Below are 21,606 nucleotides of genomic sequence, written 5' to 3'. Positions count from 1 at the left end.
TAATAAACAGTAACAGCAGTATACTGTAGGTAACAGCAGTATACTGTAGGTAGGGTTAATGGATAGATAATAGACAGTAACAGCAGTATACTGTAGGTAGGGATAAAGGATAGATAATAGACAGTAACAGCAGTATACTGTAGGTAACAGCAGTATACTGTAGGTAGGGTTAATGGATAGATAATAGACAGTAACAGCAGTATACTGTAGGTAGGGGTAAAGTATAGATAATAGACAGTAACAGCAGTATACTGTAGGTAGGGGTAAAGGATAGATAATAGACAGTAACAGCAGTATACTGTAGGGGTAAAGGATAGATAATAGACAGTAACAGCAGTATACTGTAGGTAGAGGTAAAGGATAGATAATAGACAGTAACAGCAGAATACTGTAGGTAGGGGTAAAGGATAGATAATAGACAGTAACAGCAGAATACTGTAGGTAGGGGTAAAGGATAGATAATAGACAGTAACAGCAGTATACTGTAGGTAGGGATAAAGGATAGATAATAGACAGTAACAGCAGTATACTGTAGGTAGGGGTAAAAGATAGATAATAGACAGTAACAGCAGTATACTGTAGGGGTAAAGGATAGATAATAGACAGTAACAGCAGTATACTGTAGGTAGGGGTAAAGGATAGATAATAGACAGTAACAGCAGTATACTGTAGGTAGAGGTAAAGGATAGATAATAGACAGTAACAGCAGAATACTGTAGGTAGGGGTAAAGGATAGATAATAGACAGTAACAGCAGTATACTGTAGGTAGGGGTAAAGGATAGATAATAGACAGTAACAGCAGTATACTGTAGGTAGAGGTAAAGGATAGATAATAGACAGTAACAGCAGAATACTGTAGGTAGGGGTAAAGGATAGATAATAGACAGTAACAGCAGAATACTGTAGGTAGGGGTAAAGGATAGATAATAGACAGTAGCAGCAGCATATGTGATGAATCAAAATAATTCAATGCGTGTAGCTATTGGTTAACTATTTTACATCTTATACAGTCGTCTTATGGCTTAGATGGGTTGAGGTGCTCGTGGGAATCTGATGCCTTAACAATGTAACAATGCCTACCCATTAGCCCATGCTGCGTCCATTGTCAGGGTGGACAATCCCTCCCTCCCACACCGCCACCCTGCCGGCCCGCCAGGCCCAGGGGATCAACAATGGGGGGAACAGGAAGCAGAAACAGAGCCACTTCCTGTACAGCGTTCTACATTTAGACATGTGTAAAATTAATAATTTTTAATTCAATTTAATGTATTTTAACTCTCTTTGTATGGGCTCTGTTTGGACTCTCTTTGTATGGACTCTCTTTGTATGGGCTCTCTTTGTATGGGCTCTCTTTGGACTCTCTTTGTATGGACTCTCTTTGTATGGACTGTCTTTGTATGGACTCTCTTTGTATGGGCTCTGTTTGGACTCTCTTTGTATGGACTCTGTTTGGACTCTCTTTGTATGGACTCTCTTTGTATGGACTCTCTTTGTATGGACTCTCTTTGTATGGACTCTGTTTGGACTCTCTTTGTATGGACTCTCTTTGTATGGACTCTCTTTGTATGGACTCTCTTTGTATGGACTCTCTTTGTATGGACTCTCTTTGTATGGACTCTCTTTGTATGAACTCTCTTTGTATGGACTCTCTTTGTATGGACTCTCTTTGTAGAGACTCTGTTTGGACTCTCTTTGTAAGTGTAACAGTATAACTTTAGACCGTCCACTCGCCCATACCCGAACCAGGGAACCTCTGCACACATCAACAACAGTCACCCACGAAGCATCGTTACCCATCGCTCCACAAAAGCCGCGGCCCTTGCAGAGCAAGGGGAACCACTACTTCAAGGTCTCAGAGCATTTGAAGTCACCGATTGAAACGTTATTTAGCGCGCGCGCCACCGCTAACTAGCTAGCTGTTTCACATCCGTTACATAAGGACTCTGTTTGGACTCTTTGTATGGACTCACTTTGAATGGACTCTCTTTGCATGGGCTCTCTTTGCATGGGCTCTCTTTGCATGGGCTCTCTTTGCATGGGCTCTCTTTGCATGGGCTCTCTTTGTATGAACTCTCTTTGTATGGACTCTCTTTGTATGGACTTATGAGTCCACGTAAGTCAAGGAGAGTCCCTGCTTTCTAAAATGTTTGAATCTTGGTCTAAATACAGTACTCAAATGCAGTCCAGCAGTTTTATGTGTAGGTCCTTAATTCCCTCAGCCTGTGAGTGTTTGTGTAGCTGGGGCTTTTATGTCAGCATCCCTCGGGAAGGTCTCTCAGCCTCTCAGCACTACAGCTGGCAGGAAACAAGACGACCTCTATGTTACGCTGTGCATTGTTGAACGTGTCCCAAATGGCACCCTTATTCCCTACATCGTGCACTACTTTTAACCAGCACCTGATGGGCATTGATCGAAATTAGTGCACTACGTAGGGAATAGGGTGCCGTTTGGGATGCGTTCAACAATGCACAGCGTACTTCGCTCTAGTCTGGCCAGGCCGGCTTACCCTGGCACAATGTGATGTTGTTGAAATGCTGTGTGTGTGTGTGTGTGTGTGTGTGTGTGTGTGTGTGTGTGTGTGTGTGTGTGTGTGTGTGTGTGTGTGTGTGTCTGAATATCATTAGGGGATGCATCAGCAGCCAGAACAAGGTGAGGATACAGGAAATAGTGTAAAGACAGGTCTCAGAACAACAAGGTGAGGATACAGGAAATAGTGTAAAGACAGGTCTCAGAACAACAAGGTGAGGATACAGGAAATAGTGTAAAGACAGGTCTCAGAACAACAAGGTGAGGATACAGTAAATAGTGTAAAGACAGGTCTCAGAACAACAAGGTGAGGATACAGGAAATAGTGTAAAGACAGGTCTCAGAACAACAAGGTGAGGATACAGGAAATAGTGTAAAGACAGGTCTCAGAACAACAAGGTGAGGATACAGGAAATAGTGTAAAGACAGGTCTCAGAACAACAAGGTGAGGATACAGGAAATAGTGTAAAGACAGGTCTCAGAACAACAAGGTGAGGATACAGGAAATAGTGTAAAGACAGGTCTCAGAACAACAAGGTGAGGATACAGGAAATAGTGTAAAGACAGGTCTCATAACAACAAGGTGAGGATACAGGAAATAGTGTAAAGACAGGTCTCAGAACAACAAGGTGAGGATACAGGAAATAGTGTAAAGACAGGTCTCAGAACAACAAGGTGAGGATACAGGAAATAGTGTAAAGACAGGTCTCAGAACAACAAGGTGAGGATACAGGAAATAGTGTAAAGACAGGTCTCAGAACATCAATGTGAGGATACAGGAAATAGTGTGTAGACAGGTCTCAGAACAACAAGGTGAGGATACAGGAAACAGTGTAAAGACAGGTCTCAGAACAACAAGGTGAGGATACAGGAAATAGTGTGAAGACAGGTCTCAGAACAAGGTTGACTATGAGATTTACGCTATATCACAGACACGGCTTCCCTGGCTCAGTGGTGGGAGTTGGCCAGTGCTCTTTGGGATAGGCGTCCAGCTAGCACCCAGGCTCGACAACATCCGGTGAAATTGCAGAACGCGAAATTCAAAATACAAAATTCGTAATATAGAACATTCATGAAAATACAGTTAAAAGCTTAACTTCTTGTTAATCCAGGCGCTTTGTCAGATTTCAAAAAGGCTTTACGGTGAAAGCACAACATTTGATTATCGGAGGACAGCGCCTAGCACATAAAAGCATTGCATACATCTTCCAACCAAGCAGAGGAGTCACTTAAGTCAGAAATGGCGATAAAATAAATCACTTACCTTTGAAGATCTTCCTCTGTTTGCAATCCCAAGGGTCCCAGCTACATAACAAATGGTCCTTTTGTTGAATAAAGTCCTTCTTTATATCCCCAAAAAGTTGTCGCGCTTGACTCAGAAATCCACCGATTTCCCTCGTTCAAAATGCATACAAATTAGTCACGAAAGTTACCAATAAACTTCGTCCAAACAAGTAAAACAACGTTTCTAATCAATTCTCAGGTACCCTAATATGTAAATAAACGATTACATTTAAGACAGAGAATAGTGTGCTCATTACCGAAGATAAATAACAAAGTGCGCACCCTCATCCATGCGCGCCACAATACTACAGACAAAATGGGAGCCACCTAGAAAAACTACAAATTCTTTCAAATTTTTCAAAAAACTGAAAGTCTTTCTAAAGACTGTTGACATCTAGTGGAAGCCCTGGGAACTGCAATCTGGGAGGGATTCCAACATCTAGTGGAAAGCCTTCCCAAAAGAGTGGAGGCTGTTATAACAGCAATGTTCCAACATCTAGTGGAAAGCCTTCCCAAAAGAGTGGAGGCTGTTATAACAGCAATGTTCCAACATCTAGTGGAAAGCCTTCCCAGAAGAGTGGAGGCTGTTATACCAGCAATGTTTCAACATCTAGTGGAAAGCCTTCCCAGAAGAGTGGAGGCTGTTATACCAGCAATGTTTCAACATCTAGTGGAAAGCCTTCCCAGGAGAGTGGAGGCTGTTTTGGCAGCAATGTTCCAACATCTAGTGGAAAGCCTTCCCAGAAGAATGGAGGCTGTTATAACAGCAATGTTCCAACATCTAGTGGAAAGCCTTCCCAGAAGAATGGAGGCTGTTATAGCAGCAATGTTCCAACATCTAGTGGAAAGCCTTCCCAGAAGAATGGAGGCTGTTATAGCAGCAATGATCCAACATCTAGTGGAAAGCCTTCCCAGAAGAGTGGAGGCTGTTATAGCAGCAATGTTCCAACATCTAGTGGAAAGCCTTCCCAGAAGAATGGAGGCTGTTATAGCATCAATGTTCCAACATCTAGTGGAAAGCCTTCCCAGAAGAATGGAGGCTGTTATAGCAGCAATGTTCCAACATCTAGTGGAAAACCTTCCCAGAAGAGTGGAGGCTGTTATAACAGCAATGTTCCTACATCTAGTGGAAAGCCTTCCCAGAAGAGTGGAGGCTGTTATAGCAGCAATGTTCCAACATCTAGTGGAAAGCCTTCCCAGAAGAGTGGAGGCTGTTATAGCATCAATGTTCCAACATCTAGTGGAAAGCCTTCCCAGAAGAGTGGAGGCTGTTATAGCAGCAATGTTCCAACATCTAGTGGAAAGCCTTCCCAGAAGAGTGGAGGCTGTTATAGCAGCAATGTTCCAACATCTAGTGGAAAGCCTTCCCAGAAGAGTGGAGGCTGTTATAGCATCAATGTTCCAACATCTAGTGGAAAGCCTTCCCAGAAGAGTGGAGGCTGTTATAGCTGCAATGTTCCAACATCTAGTGGAAAGCCTTCCCAGAAAAGTGGAGGCTGTTATAACAGCAATGTTCCTACATCTAGTGGAAAGCCTTCCCAGAAGAGTGGAGGCTGTTATAACAGCAATGTTCCTACATCTAGTGGAAAGCCTTCCCAGGAGAGTGGAGGCTGTTATAGCAGAAATGTTCCTACATCTAGTGGAAAGCCTTCCCAGAAGAGTGGAGGCTGTTATAACAGCAATGTTCCTACATCTAGTGGTCAGATAGGTCAGATTAGGAACAGTGCAACATGTACTCGGAAGATATGGGAACCAAACTCACCCTGCCAATGGGAAGGGGGAGGATTTAGGGAGACACTCCATTGTTCTACAGGACAGTGGGTGTGTGTGTGTTTGTGTGTAAAGACACTCACAGAGGTAAAGAAAATCACACACACCACAATGCCATACCTCACTCCCTTCCTCCCTCCAGCCATCCATCCATACCACCATCCATCCATCCAGACCACCAGTCATTACCTCTCTCTAGAGGTTACCAGTGAAAGGGAGATTCAACACCTTTCCTTTTCCATAACTCTCTACCCCCTGACCACTTTAGGACCAAATGAACCCATTGCAATACACACACATGTCCAGTTTAAATGTAGCAGTCATAAACTCTGGCAGCGCTGGATGGCAGGGCTGAAGACCGTAGCTTATCGTGGTTACGTTAGCTCCATTAAGAGTGAACTCCATTAGGACTGGTGCTCAGGTGCTGGAGAGATTTGTCTCTCTCTCTTTCCCTATTAATCACAGGAAGTGCTTTAGGAGTGGAGTTAAAGTGGGGGTTATTATTGAGGTAGTGGGGGTTATTATTGAGGTAGTGGGGGTTATTATTGAGGTAGTGGAGTTAAAGTGGGGGTTATTATTGAGGTAGTGGGGGTTATTATTGAGGTAGTGGGGGTTATTATTGAGGTAGTGGAGTTAAAGTGGGGGTTATTATTGAGGTAGTGGAGGTAAGGTGGAGGTTATTATTGAGGTAGTGGAGGTAAAGTGGGGGTTATTATTGAGGTAGTGGGGGTTATTATTGAGGTAGTGGGGGTTATTATTGAGGTAGTGGAGTTAAAGTGGGGGTTATTATTGAGGTAGTGGAGTTAAAGTGGGGGTTATTATTGAGGTAGTGGGGGTTATTATTGAGGTAGTGGAGTTAAAGTGGGGGTTATTATTGAGATAGTGGAGGTAAGGTGGAGGTTATTATTGAGGTAGTGGACGTAAAGTGGGGGTTATTATTGAGGTAGTGGGGGTTATTATTGAGGTAGTGGGGGTTATTATTGAGGTAGTGGAGTTAAAGTGGGGGTTATTATTGAGGTAGTGGAGGTAAAGTGGGGGTTATTATTGAGGTAGTGGGGGTTATTATTGAGGTAGTGTAGTTCATTATTGAGGTAGTGGAGGTAAAGTGGGGGTTATTATTGAGGTAGTGGAGTTAAAGTGGGGGTTATTATTGAGGTAGTGGAGGTAAAGTGGGGGTTATTATTGAGGTAGTGGAGGTAAAGTGGAGGTTGTTATTGAGGTAGTGGAGGTAAAGTGTAAAGTGTAGTTTATTATTGAGGTAGTGGAGGTAAAGTGGAGATTATTATTGAGGTAGTGGAGGTTATTATTGAGGTAGTGGAGGTAAAGTGGGGGTTATTATTGAGGCAGTGGAGTTAAAGTGGGGGTTATTATTGAGGTAGTGGAGGTAAAGTGGAGGTTATTATTGAGGTAGTGGAGGTAAAGTGGGGGTTATTATTGAGGTAGTGGAGTTAAAGCGGGGGTTATTATTGAGTTAGTGGAGGTAAGGTGGAGGTTATTAATGAGGTAGTGGAGGTAAAGTGTAGGTTATTATTGAGGTAGTGGAGGTAAAGTGGAGGTTATTATTGAGGTAGTGGAGGTTATTATTGAGGTAGTGGAAGTAAAGTGGAGGTTATTATTGAGGTAGTGGAGGTTATTATTGAGGTAGTGGAGGTAAAGTGGAGGTTATTATTGAGGTAGTGGAGGTTATTATTAGGGTAGTGGAGGTAAAGTGGGGGTTATTATTGAGGCAGTGGAGGTAAAGTGGAGGTTATTATTGAGGTAGTGGAGGTAAAGTGGGGGTTATTATTGAGGTAGTGGAGTTAAAGCGGGGGTTATTATTGAGTTAGTGGAGGTAAGGTGGAGGTTATTAATGAGGTAGTGGAGGTAAAGTGTAGGTTATTATTGAGGTAGTGGAGGTAAAGTGGAGGTTATTATTGAGGTAGTGGAGGTTATTATTGAGGTAGTGGAAGTAAAGTGGAGGTTATTATTGAGGTAGTGGAGGTTATTATTGAGGTAGTGGAGGTAAAGTGGAGGTTATTATTGAGGTAGTGGAGGTTATTATTAGGGTAGTGGAGGTAAAGTGGGGGTTATTATTGAGGCAGTGGAGGTAAAGTGGAGGTTATTATTGAGGTAGTGGAGGTAAAGTGGGGGTTATTATTGAGGTAGTGGAGTTAAAGTGGGGGTCATTATTGAGTTAGTGGAGGTAAGGTGGAGGTTATTAATGAGGTAGTGGAGGTAAAGTGTAAAGTGTAGGTTATTATTGAGGTAGTGGAGGTTATTATTGAGGTAGTGGAGGTTATTATTGAGGTAGTGGAAGTAAAGTGGAGGTTATTATTGAGGTAGTGGGGGTTATTATTGAGGTAGTGGAGGTAAAGTGGAGGTTATTATTGAGGTAGTGGAGGTTATTATTGAGGTTTTGGAGGTAAAGTGGGGGTTATTATTGAGGCAGTGGAGGTAAAGTGGAGGTTATTATTGAGGTAGTGGAGGTAAAGTGGGGGTTATTATTGAGGTAGTGGAGTTAAAGTGGGGGTTATTATTGAGGTAGTGGAGGTAAAGTGGAGGTTATTATTGAGGTAGTGGAGGTAAAGTGCAAAGTGTAGTTTATTATTGAGGTAGTGGAGGTAAAGTGGGGGTTATTATTGAGGTAGTGGAGGTAAAGTGAGGGTTATTATTGAGGCAGTGGTGTTAAAGTGGAGGTTATTATTGAGGTAGTGGAGGTAAAGTGGGGGTTATTATTGAGGTAGTGGAGTTAAAGTGGGGGTTATTATTGAGGTAGTGGAGGTAAAGTGGAGGTTATTATTGAGGTAGTGGAGGTAAAGTGGAGGTTATTATTGAAGTAGTGGAGGTTATTATTGAGGTAGTGGAGGTAAAGTGGGGGGTTATTATTGAGGTAGTGGGGGTTATTATTGAGGTAGTGGAGGTAAAGTGGGGGTTATTATTGAGGTAGTGGAGGTAAAGTGGGGGTTATTATTGAGGTAGTGGAGTTAAAGTGGGGGTTATTATTGAGGTAGTGGAGGTAAAGTGGGAGTTATTATTGAGGTAGTGGAGGTAAAGTGGGGGTTATTATTGAGGTAGTGGAGTTAAAGTGGGGGTTATTATTGAGGTAGTGGAGTTAAAGTGGGGGTTATTATTGAGGTAGTGGAGGTAAAGTGGGGGTTATTATTGAGGTAGTGGAGGTAAAGTGGGGGTTATTATTGAGGTAGTGGAGTTAAAGTGGGGGTTATTATTGAGGTAGTGGAGTTAAAGTGGGGGTTATTATTGAGGTAGTGGAGGTAAAGTGGAGGTTATTATTGAGGTAGTGGAGGTTATTATTGAGGTAGTGGAGGTAAAGTGTAAAGTGTAGTTCATTATTGAGGTAGTGGAGGTAAAGTGGAGGTTATTATTGAGGTAGTGGAGGTAAAGTGGAGGTTATTATTGAGGTAGTGGAGGTAAAGTGTGTGGTACAGAGAGGTTATGGTTGTCATAAAGGCTCTCATAGTGATCTGTTAGGGGATGAAATGACAAAAGATGAGTTTTGTTATTTAAAAACACGCCGCGGTGAACTGATTTCTAAACAACATAAATTACATTTACCAAAAGCATTTCAGAGAAAAGATATGTATGGGCAGGGCCAGACGTTTCTCTTGATCTGGAAAGCCTACTTGAATGTGTTTCTGACCTTCAACAAAGACACTGTATTTATTTAAGCTGCTTGATCTGCAGGACTGTGTGTGTGTGTGTGTGTGTGTGTGTGTGTGTGTGTGTGTGTGTGTGTGTGTGTGTGTGTGTAATGAACTCTGGCGCTCCGATCCACATCCTGACTGGAAGAGTTGGAGACGATGTTGTGTCTCTGACTCAGGAACAATGGAGGCGCCTGTCTGCTGGGAGGGTACTGTAATATCTCCTGTACACAACACACACAGGGGTAAACACACACACTCACAGAGCTGAACACACACACTCACAGAGGTAAAGACACACACACACTCACAGAGCTGAACACACACACACACACACACACAGAGGTAAACACACACACACACACTCACAGAGGTAAACACACACACACACACTCACAGAGGTAAAGACACAGACACAGAGGTAAACACACACGCTCACAGAGGTAAACACACACACACACACTCACAGAGGTAAAGACACAGACACAGAGGTAAACACACACGCTCACAGAGGTAAACACACACACTCACAGAGGTAAACACACATTTACATAGCAGTAAACACACACAAACATAGAGCTAAACACACACACTCACAGAGGTGAAGACACACACAGAGGTAAACACACATTTACACAGAGGTGAACACACACACTCACAGAGGTAAAGACACACACACACACAGAGGTAAACATACACACACTCACAGAGGTAAACACACACACACTCACAGAGGTAAACACACACACTCACAGAGGTAAACACACACACACACACTCACTCACTCAGAGGTAAACACACACAGAGGTAAAAACACACACACAGGGGTAAACACACACACACACAATCACAGAGGTAAACAGACACACACACACAATCACAGAGGTAAACACACACACACACAGAGAGGTACACACACACACAATCAGAGGTAAACACACACACATACACAATCACAGAGGTAAACACACATACACACACATACACAAAGAGGTAAACACACATGCAGAGAGGTAGACAAAAAAAAACACACCATAATGCCATCCCCCCCTCCCTCCATCCATCCAGACCACCAGTCATTACCTCTCTCTAGAGGTACCAGTGAAAGGGGGATTCAACACCTTTCCTTTTCCACAACTCTCTACCGCCTGACCACTTTAGAACAAAATGCAATACACATGCACACACACACTTACAGTTTAAATGAAGCAGTCATAAACTAGGAGAGGACCTGGAATTAAAGGAGAGGACCTGATATTAAAGGAGAGGACCTGGAATTAAAGGAGAGGACCTGGAATTAAAGGAGAGGACCTGGTATTAAAGGAGAGGACCTGGAATTAAAGGAGAGGACCTGATATTAAAGGAGAGGACCTGGAATTAAAGGAGAGGACCTGGTATTAAAGGAGAGGACCTGGTATTAAAGGAGAGGACCTGGTATAAAAGGAGAGGACCTGGTATTAAAGGAGAGGACCTGATATTAAAGGAGAGGACCTGGTATTAAAGGAGAGGACCTGATATTAAAGGAGAGGACCTGGTTTTAAAGGAGGGGACCTGGTTTTAAAGGAGAGGACCTGGTATAAAAGGAGAGGACCTGGTATTAAAGGAGAGGACCTGATATTAAAGGAGAGGACCTGGTTTTAAAGGAGGGGACCTGGTTTTAAAGGAGAGGACCTGGTATTAAAGGAGAGGACCTGGTATTAAAGGAGAGGACCTGGAATTAAAGGAGAGGACCTGGTATTAAAGGAGAGGACCTGGTATAAAAGGAGAGGACCTGGAATTAAAGGAGAGGACCTGGAATTAAAGGAGAGAACCTGGTATTAAAGGAGAGGACCTGGTTTTAAAGGAGAGGACCTGGTATAAAAGGAGAGGACCTGGAATTAAAGGAGAGGACCTGGAATTAAAGGAGAGGACCTGGTATTAAAGGAGAGAGGACCTGGTTTCAAAGGAGAGGACCTGGTTTTAAAGGAGGGGACCTGGTTTTAAAGGAGGGGACCTGGTATTAAAGGAGAGGACCTGGTTTTAAAGGAGGGGACCTGGTTTTAAAGGAGGGGACCTGGTATTAAAGGAGAGGACCTGGTATTAAAGGAGAGGACCTGGTTTTAAAGGAGAGGACCTGGTATTAAAGGAGAGGACCTGGTATTAAAGGAGAGGACCTGATATTAAAGGAGAGGACCTGGTATTAAAGGAGAGGACCTGGTATTAAAGGAGAGGACCTGATATTAAAGGAGAGGACCTGATATTAAAGGAGAGGACCTGGTATAAAAGGAGAGGACCTGGAATTAAAGGAGAGGACCTGGTATAAAAGGAGAGGACCTGGTATAAAAGGAGAGGACCTGGAATTAAAGGAGAGGACCTGGTATTAAAGGAGAGGACCTGGTATAAAAGGAGAGGACCTGGAATTAAAGGAGAGGACCTGGTATAAAAGGAGAGGACCTGGAATTAAAGGAGAGGACCTGGTATTAAAGGAGAGGACCTGGTATTAAAGGAGAGGACCTGGTATTAAAGGAGAGGAAATGATCATCATCCTTGAAGTAGTTTGTGGTGAAGAGGGGCACGAGGGTTGTTGTACAAAACAAAGTCAGATTGGATCTTCTCTAACCAATCAGAGTATCAAAACCAACGAGGAATTTTCAAACCTGCAGCTTTCCCACGTATGTTCTGGCTCACCACATCGGTTTCTGGACCAAACTAGACAGCCCAAATGTTTTCACATTCGGGGAGGTACTCAGAACCCGACTCATTGTGGAAAAGAAACGAACGTCCGTGGGTGTGGCGTAGCATTGGGCCGGAGCAAGGAGTCTGTGTAGCCAGGTAAGTATCTAGAGACAGCTTCATCCTAACCCTAGAAAGAGCTGAATCATGTGACACATGAATAGAAAAGGAGAGGAATGGGTATTAAAGGAGAGGAATGGGTATTAAAGGAGAGGAATGGGTATTAAAGGAGAGGAATGGGTATTAAAGGAGAGGAATGGGTATTTTTTTTCAGTCTTTTCTCTTTGTGCTGGCAGCCGTTTCACCCGACTGGGAAATCTCATTTCCTGTTCGGAAGAGAGGAGTGTGTGTCATCACTTCCCTGACCCATGGCATGAATGGGCCCAGTCCAAAGAAAAACAAGACTTTCCCATGACCTACCATAAATTGTAAACAAGTCCTTCATCAATCTGATAATAGTGTTATTTCTCAAACTACTTCTGGTTGGATATCTGGCTTAGTTATGTGACTGTATACATTACTGTATACATCTGTTGTTGATCCCCAAGGTACACAGGCCATGGACGTCTCCTCTCCATCATCCTCTGTTCTGGGCTGTCCGCTCGTTCCCCATTTCGGATCTTTTGTGGTCTGTCGACGTTGTCGTGTGAGGGAAATACAATATCAATAATGGTTGTGATACACATTTCATATTTATTATATTTTTTTATAACATACAATCATGTTACAGCAGTAACGTAGAACATGCAATGAGCGGTCGTACGCGACAAAGATTGTCACGTTTTGTATCTTCCCATCCAAAATCCTTAAATATAATATCTTAGTCCATGAAACACATGAACCAGTTCACCTTCACAGACTTTCGAAATGAAAACCAGGTAAATGAAGACAGGAAAAAGACCCGTTTTGAGTTCTCTAATAGACTTTTAGTCTTTCTCGGTATTGAATCCAAGTAACAGAAAAGAGAGAGGCGTCAAAGCAACGAGGTTAAACGACCAGATGAGAGCAAACACTCCTCCCTTCGTTGCCGACTGGAACCCATTTTATTTCTGGAGAACGGAGGATGAAAGGAGCAGCTTGTTCTTTCTTCCTTCCCTTCTGTGTTTTTCTACATCGGCACTCGGTTCATTCAAATTTAATTCAGTTATTTTATGACACTGTCTTCTCTTTCATGATATTTTAAAATATGAAGTCACATTGAAAGTCTCTCACACACACACACAAGAAGGGTTCTTTGTTCTTTCATCAGTGTTGTGAGCATCTGAGGAGCAGAAGAGAACGATGCCTTATCAGGAGTTAGCCCAGCGGTAGTCATCAGATTGAGTGCCCAGGGACTTATGGACTAAACTTTGAAAATACAGACCAACATTCTCCAATGGTTTATGTGGTGGACATGATCACAAGTATGAAAATGCCTATATTTGTGTGTGTTTGTGTATATATATATATGAGAGACAGCAAGAGAATCACAAATCATTAATGAGGTGCGTGGATATTCAGCACCCTAAAACAAAAGACTCCATTTCCCATGATCCTCCAGTCTCAAACAGAACAGTGCCACCACAGGTGCCGAAGCCAATGATGTCCAAGTACAGTATGACACCAGTGCTTTGGGCATACGAGTGACAACGATTGGCTGGTGCGTGTATGTTGAGGAGAGGATGACTCAGAACCCCTTTGGTAAGCACCTTCAACACCAATGATAGATTTACACACACACACACACACACACACTAGATGACTGACAGGGGGCACTGTTTCTCCACCATTGTAGAAAATATTTTGGTTGCTATAGAAATGCCTTTATTGTGATCCCCTTTGTTTTTGTCACATGCATTAGACACCTTAATCCACTCTTAAATTATGTGAACTAAACAAAATTTTAAAAAACTTTTCTTAAAGTATATATTTTTTTTGAAAGTTCTAAAGTTACTGTCCCCACTACAACAACAAAATACTTTAAAATATTTAATTTTCTCCTTGAAAAATGTAATTGTAATTGAAAAAAAAATGTAATTGAAATACTGCAGAATTCCATTCACTCCTATGGTGGACTGCTTCTTCTGGGGAGTACCAATATGGCCGACCAGTGGCTTCAACGCTCATTGGCCATTACATAGCATCAGGAAACCAGGGTTTATATCCATTTCCACTCCCTTCACCCCTTGATCCAGGACTAGGAGTGGTGGACACCAGTCAGCCTAAACCCCAGGCACGGTTAGCTCTTCTCGGGTCGGTTGCGGTCCAACGCTGCCCTGGGGGTAAACTCCAGCTTCTCTTTGAGACTGAGGACCTGGGTGCTGTCCCTTCCTGCCCCCTCCTCCAGCTTCCTGTCCTCCCTCAGCTCCACGATGCTCTTCTCCTCCCCAGGTTTAAGGGTGGTGTCCCCCCTGATGAACCACTCCAGGTGGTACCCCACCGCCCCCACCACGAAGGCCACCGGGAAGGTTATGTAGGGGGCGTAGGTACGCATGGACATCCATAACACTGGCCACATAATGACCGGAGCTCACTGGGGCTGGGGTGCTGGTGCAGTGTAAGCTCAGCTGGGGAGTGAAAGAGAGAGAGAGGGAGGGGTTAGTATCTGCTGTGTTAATTCAGGTTTACAAAAAGGAAACAAACTGAGGATGACAGTGTCCCAGCAGTTTTAATTTGTTCATTCAAGGATCTAGAAGGGCCACTGCACTGTGACAGGATGTGTTCAGCCTGGGAGAAAACACAGAGAGGGTTCAACTTTAAATACCTGGGTCTTCCATTCCCTGTAGTACGAGGAGAGACAGCATGGTACTAAATCACTTTTTGGTGAATGGCACACACACAAAGACTTGACATCAAATGAAACTGCACTAAAACTAAAACTGGGGCTAGCTATATATGCAAGTTACTTAGCTAGTTAGTAGCCTGTCGATCCTAAGTTGAATTACATTGGATTTGGGGCAGCCTAGTGGTTAGAGCGTCAAACTAGTAACCGAAAGGTTGCAAGATCAAATCCCTCGAGCTGACAAGGTACAAATCTGTCGTTCTGCCCCTGAACAAGGCAGTTAACCCACCGTTCCCAGACCAGTTAACCCACCGTTCCCAGACCAGTTAACCCACCGTTCCCAGACCAGTTAACCCACCGTTCCCAGACCAGTTAACCCACCGTTCCCAGACCAGTTAACCCACCGTTCCCAGACCAGTTAACCCACCGTTCCCAGACCAGTTAACCCACCGTTCCCAGACCAGTTAACCCACTGTTCCTAGACAGCCATTGAAAATAAGAGTTTGTTATTTTAACTGACTTGCCTAGTTAAATAAAGGTTAAATATACAAATTCAACATCAGGAATAAATGAGCGTTTGGATCAGGACAGTTTCCTCTCACCGACTTCTCACGCGTTTACATGATTCCGTGCATGATTCAGGTGATATAAATTTGAAGGCACTTTGAAAAGAGAATGTCATTATTCTTTCCTGTGGATATTTTCTCACATTCCTACCTGTGAAAGGACCAAACACGGATACAACTGCTAAAGTGAGTTAAAATAGAATTATATTAAACATTCTGCCTTGTTTACTCTCAGGACCGTTTACGTAAATTTATGCCCGAAATAGAAATTCAAGGTCGGGTATCCAGCCTAGCTAGTTAGCTAACGACTTGACTGAGTCACAACAACAAATAGGCCTCAATAGATAGTTAATAGTAGCTAGTTACAAAACTTCTAATTACATAGGTAGTTCGTTTTTATATGAGCCGACTAGTTACATAGATTAACCACATGACAGTAAAAATCGTAATGTCATCCAGAATGCAAAAGGTACTGGAGTCAACCAATGGACCTAGCAAGCTAACGTTAGCTGTCAACTACAGCTTGTAAACTAAGTTTATTTCCTATGAAGCTCACACTTCATTCACTGGTAAAACAGTAACTACTGCGCACATTAAATGACCATGTTCACGTTATGATATAAAAAAAATATATATATACATTGTTCAACAACATAGAACTGACTCACCTTCGAAAACGTGGAATGCGCAGTAACTTCCGTATGGCTTGATAACCGCGCCTCCAAATGATTGTGATTGGCTCTACACGAGAACCTCATATCCAATCCTTAGATCGCTATCACTTGTGCGTTCGTTTGAGCTAGGACGTCATTCAGCGGTCATAGTGACAAAAAATAGCATTGGAAAAACTCTTTTTTTTTGTTGCTGAAAGCCTGCAATATGAATATGATACTGATTTTACGGTATTTAGCCTCAACAACAAAACAATTGGGCAATATTTATATGACCCTCGTACAAAAAGGCCGATTTTAACAATTTTCTTGACTGCATACATCATTCATATCTCCCATGCGCACGGCGGGGACAGGTGGTAGTAGTGATGCGCAGATGTGGGTGGGCTTCTATTTGAATGAACCCATTAAAATATAAATTCATTGTTAATTCATTTAGGCAGGTCCTAAGAAACATTATGACTAACAAAATAATTGTGAAAAGAAAAGCATATTTTTAGTTGAATAAGGCCTATGTTAAGGATCTGTGCAGCCAAGGCTGTGCCATCCAAATTAAATTAAATTGTTCATTAAAACAGACAAGACTCATCTACCCAATAATGGTCAACACAAAATATTTTATAGTAAAAAATAAAATGGAATATAAACAGAAGAAAAAAAACAATTTTGACCCTCACAACTTGTCACTGGAACAATGTCAACAAAAAAAAAGTAGTTTCAAAACAGAGCCCAATCCAATGCTTATATTTGTGTCATCTCATGTTTCATCTCTCACTCCACTTTGTTAGGGAGCAGGCATAGGGTCTTACCGTCATCATAATAATTAAAAAAAAATAATAGCAATCCTATTTTCAAAAGCATGTGTCCCGCTTCATATTTCATAACCTTAGCAGGCATTTGGAGTTGCCTATACGCGATGGAGCAAAAATATGCCTACACTTTTTCTTTTTTTTTTTAACCTTTATTTTACTAGGCAAGTCAGTTAAGAACAAATTCTTATTTTCAATGACGGCCTAGGAACAGTGGGTTAACTGCCTGTTCAGGGGCAGAACGACAGATTTTGTACCTTGTCAGCTCGGGGATTTGAACTTGCAACCTTTCGGTTACTAGTCTGATACTCTAACCACTAGGCTACACTTGATTTAGGCTACATTATAGCATGCTATCTGAGCAGAGCTAGGATGAGCAAACGAATAGATCATCATCCATCACCTCCATGTATCAGCCGGGACTGAAAAAAGGCCTGTACAGAGATTGTCAAAACAAAATCACATTGATTGTCAGACCAGTCAAGTGTTTCCGTCGGGAGTTGGCCTCGGTTACTGAGTGACTGAAGAGCAAAAAGAATGCACTTGTTAAAACTACACAACATGGCAACGTGTTAATTAATGAGCCGACTCGACAAGATGATCATGAGCAGCACTCACCTCAAGTTAGCTAACATTTCCACAGACTTTTTTTTTTAGTGTAGCCTAAACTAAAAATATGACATGTATTGAAAATATAAAAGGTGCTGAAAATGATCTATACTGAGCAAAAAATAAAACATGCCACATAAGATTTTACAGAGTCACAGCTCATATAAGGACATCAGTCAATTGAAATGAATTCATTAGGTCCTGATCTATGGATTTTACATGACTGGGAATACAAATATGCATCTGTTGGTCACAGAAGGGGATCAGTCAGTATCTGGTGTTACCACCATTTTCTTCATGCAGCGAACAATCTCCTTCACATAGAGTTGATGAGGGATGTTGATTCTAGACTGTGGAATGTTGTCCCACTCCTCTTCAATGGCTGTGCGAAGTTGCAGGATATTGGCGGGAACTGGAACACGCTGTTGTACATGTCGAGCCAGAGCATCCCAAACATGCTCAATGGGTGACATGTCTGGTGAGTATGTAGGCCAAGGAAGAACTGGGACATTTTCAGCTTCCAGAAGAAAGAGAAATTAATTCTCTGGCAACAGCTCTGGTGGACAATCCTGCACTCAGCATGCCAATTGCATGACACCTCAAAACTTGAGACATCTGTAGCATTGATTTGTAACCGAACTGCACACTAGATTGCCTTTTGACCCCAAGCACAAGGTGCACCTGTGTAATGATCATGCTTTTTAATAATATGCCACACCTATCAGGTGGATGGATTATCTTGGCAAAGGAGAAATGCTCACTAAACAGGGATGAAAACACATTTTAGAGAAAAAGCATTTTGTTAGTATTGAACATTTCTGGGATCTTTTATTTCAGCACATGAAACATGGGACCAAAACTGTACTTTTTGTTCAATGTAGTTGACCACACGCGGATATCGCTTCAGATTTATTACAAAGACTTAATGACATTTGATACATGCCTACAATTGCATTAGCAATTGTTCCAATATTTGGGTCATTCAGAAAACCGTGCTTCGTGGTGGGCTATGCAAAAATATAGAAAAAAATGGGCAAAGGGTCCCTGCAGTTTGGATCTGGCAGGAGGCTGTTTCATGGGCGCTGCCTAGCAACCATCAAGAGTTTATAAGCATAGTGAGTAGCATTATGGCTACGTTACATACCAAGCCGTAGGAGGAAAGAGGAAAAAAGTAGAATTACGAAAGGGATTTCATTAAATGGTGCCTTAGCTCCAAAGGGATTTCATTAAATGGTGCCTTAGCTCCAAAGGGATTTCATTAAATGGTGCCTTAGCTCCAAAGGGATTTCATTAAATGGTGCCTTAGCTCCAAAAGGATTTCATTAAATGGTGCCTTAGCTCCAAAGGGATTTCATTAAATGGTGCCTTAGCTCCAAAGGGATTTCATTAAATGGTGCCTTAGCTCCAAAGGGATTTCATTAAATGGTGCCTTAGCTCCAAAGGGATTTCATTAAATGGTGCCTTAGCTCCAAAGGGATTTCATTAAATGGTGCCTTAGCTCCAAAGGGATTTCATTAAATGGTACCTTAGCTCCAAAGGGATTTCATTAAATGGTGCCTTAGCTCCAAAGGGATTTCATTAAATGGTGCCTTAGCTCCAAAGGGATTTCATTAAATGGTGCCTTAGCTCCAAAGGGATTTCATTAAATGGTGCCTTAGCTCCAAAGGGATTTCATTAAATGGTGCCTTAGCTCCAAAGGGATTTCATTAAATGGTGCCTTAGCTCCAAAGGGATTTCATTAAATGGTGCCTTAGCTCCAAAGGGATTTCATTTAAAAAAAAACAGCCATTTCAAAGTTTGGACTTTTAAGTTTAAACTTTAATACAATTTCAAGTTATGACAGTAAACAATACATTGATTTTTTTGTTTTAAATAAAAAAAAAATTAAAAGAGATTGGTCCTGAACTATAACTGTGCGACAATGTGCAACGGTGATCATCAACAGTCATAACCATCACAGCTACCAGCAGATAAGGTAGTGGTTTGGAGTAAAGCTATGTTGTCAAAATTATTAAAATTGGCTCTGGCGCATTATTCGAGTGTACTGAGTGTCATACATGCAATGTAACGGATACCCAGCTTATACTTTGAGCTGGTTTCCTAGACCAAGATTAAGAGTTCGCCCTGGACTAAAAAGCTTTGGCAATTAGGAATCTGTATATCTTGGTTCAGGAAACTGGCCCTGTGAGATTGACACTACACATGAGGTTGAAATGGCACATCGAGTTCCACCAAGTCCTGGAGTTTATATATTAAGGATGCTTGTGAGCAGGTTTGCAGTAGGCATATATATAGACTCCATACCCTTGTGTGTGATACAGACAAAGAGAGTGATTAATTGTATCTCCTCATCTCCCCTAGTCTCCTCCATTTCCTCATCCTCAGTTTGACTCATTTGTCCTCCATCTTGATTTCAGGGTGTTGACTTTAGGTGGACCCTTTTTTCCTATTATTGGTGGCTGGCACTGGAGGCTGGTGAAGGGAGGACAGCTCAAAATAACAACTGGAATATGGAGTAAATCAAAAAGATGATACTATAAAAGCATGTGCCCACCCCATGTAAAGTGTCACCAGCCACCACTGGGAGGTGGAACATTACCATTAGCCCCTCTCACATGAGCCTGTTGACGGTGGTGGACAGGAAATCTTCGTAGCTCATGCGTATGTTTCCCGTCATGGCGGAATCCTTCTCCCTGAAGGCCTGCGTCATGCTCTGTAGCTGTGTACACACCTGGATGAAAGAGTCTAGCTGCAGGGAACCAGGACGCCCAGAGCTCACGGCGTACTTAGCCGCTATCGTCTCAGTGAACTGGGGACTCAGGTTATATCCCATCTGGGACAAGGCTGGAGGGAGGGAGAGAGACGGGAGGACAAAGACCAATAGGATAAGACAAACAGAATGTTTTTATGATCATTTTTGTCCATTAAATCAAAATGTCTTCTGCTTAACATTGTCATCACAGAGAGTTTTGACTAAGTCACACATTGACGTCATTGGGGACGTCAAAATGAAAATTATATTTAAGTGGGAGTTAAGATTCACCTCATACTGAACACATCCACACACGCCTCACCTTGGTGGAGCTCAGTGCCACTGATGCAGCCGGAGCCGTCGCGGTCGTACTGTTGGAACAGCTGTCTCCACTGTTGCATGAAGACCCACAGGGCCGAGAACCCAAACAGGTCGATACGGCCAGACTTGGTCTTGTCAAACATGTCTGGTATAAAACAGGAGAGAAAATACCTGAATTCACAGCAGGTCTACAGCTGACAACAAGAGGGTTGTATTGGTAACCACACCGGGTGTCTCGTAGAAAATGACCATGCTTCTTCTCTTCTCCTCGAGAGTTACTGTCAGGTACATTTATGTTCTTTGAAAAAGTACAGATGTCCTTTAGTGAATGGTAAAAACCCAGTGAGGAGTCAATAGTCTATGACACAAGGGTATGGAGTCAATACGACAAGGGTATGGAGTCAATACGACAAGGGTATGGAGTCAATACGACAAGTCTATGACAGAAGGGAATGGACACTACATGATATCTACTGGGACACCACAATACACTACCTCCATGAATATGTCATTCACATAAAATGTGATATGTGTATGACTTGAAAGAGTGAAGATTTGAACATTGTTAACAGCACGATGCCTGAGTAGTACAGTTTTGAATTTCTGACTGAAAAGATAAAATCACCATCATCCCCTTACAATGTCTTTAATTACCCCTCTCTCCATACTTTCCAACCCTCTACTCTTCCCCTCCCTCTCTCCACCTAGTGTTGTTACGGTGACCGTATTACCGCCACACCGGCGGTCGCGAGTCATAAAGGCAGGCAAATGTCATGTGACCGTTTAGTTACGGTAACTAGGCTTCTCCAAAGCTCTGATGCTGCCGATTGGTCATTAGTAGCCTATCAAACTGGCTAACTGCCTGGTACTCAGCACTCTATTGTCCCTCTAAACCCTCTGACATCAATGCAAATGTAATGGAAAATCTAGTCAAAACACTTCGTGAGAGCCCATGAGCTCATGTTTAGTGAGTCCTCCAGATCAGAGGCAGTAGGGATGACCAGGGATGTTCTCTGTTTAGTGAGTCCTCCAGATCAGAGGCAGTAGGGACGACCAGGGATGTTCTCTGTTTAGTGAGTCCTCCAGATCAGAGGCAGTAGGGGACGACCAGGGATGTTCTCTTGCTAAGTGCGTGAATTGGACCATTTTCCTGTCCTGCTAAACATTCAAAATGTAATGAGTAGA

At 42.5% G+C, this 21,606-nt stretch overlaps 2 protein-coding genes across 3 annotated transcripts in view; both read right to left on the bottom strand.

Annotated features, from left to right (window-relative positions):
• Positions 1-12,599: 12,599 nt before the first annotated feature.
• smim12 (small integral membrane protein 12) lies at positions 12,600-16,025 on the bottom strand. Its single transcript, XM_064979478.1, has 2 exons — positions 15,928-16,025; positions 12,600-14,478 (listed from the first exon to the last, which is right to left on the bottom strand). Exon 2 carries the CDS (start codon positions 14,427-14,429, stop codon positions 14,151-14,153), a length of 279 nt encoding a protein of 92 aa, XP_064835550.1. The 5' UTR covers positions 14,430-14,478; positions 15,928-16,025; the 3' UTR covers positions 12,600-14,150.
• Positions 16,026-19,144: 3,119 nt separating this feature from the next.
• pef1 (penta-EF-hand domain containing 1) overlaps positions 19,145-21,606 on the bottom strand; it is a 9,121-nt gene continuing 6,659 nt past the window's right edge. The window contains exons 4-6 of one of the 2 annotated variants that reach the window (XM_064979477.1): positions 20,423-20,566; positions 19,948-20,192; positions 19,145-19,820 (exon numbers count right to left, since the gene is read on the bottom strand). In XM_064979477.1, the coding sequence (XP_064835549.1) occupies positions 19,960-20,192; positions 20,423-20,566 (377 nt within the window). In that variant the 3' untranslated portion in view covers positions 19,145-19,820; positions 19,948-19,959. Of the gene's footprint in view, positions 20,193-20,422; positions 20,567-21,606 lie in introns of both variants that reach the window. The other variant, XM_064979476.1, reaches the window with a different exon arrangement.

The sequence above is a fragment of the Oncorhynchus masou genome, chromosome 12, assembly GCF_036934945.1.
Source record: "Oncorhynchus masou masou isolate Uvic2021 chromosome 12, UVic_Omas_1.1, whole genome shotgun sequence".
Lineage (NCBI taxonomy): Eukaryota > Metazoa > Chordata > Actinopteri > Salmoniformes > Salmonidae > Oncorhynchus > Oncorhynchus masou.
Note: the sequence above shows the minus strand (reverse complement) of the source record. Positions and strands in the feature narration are given on the sequence as shown.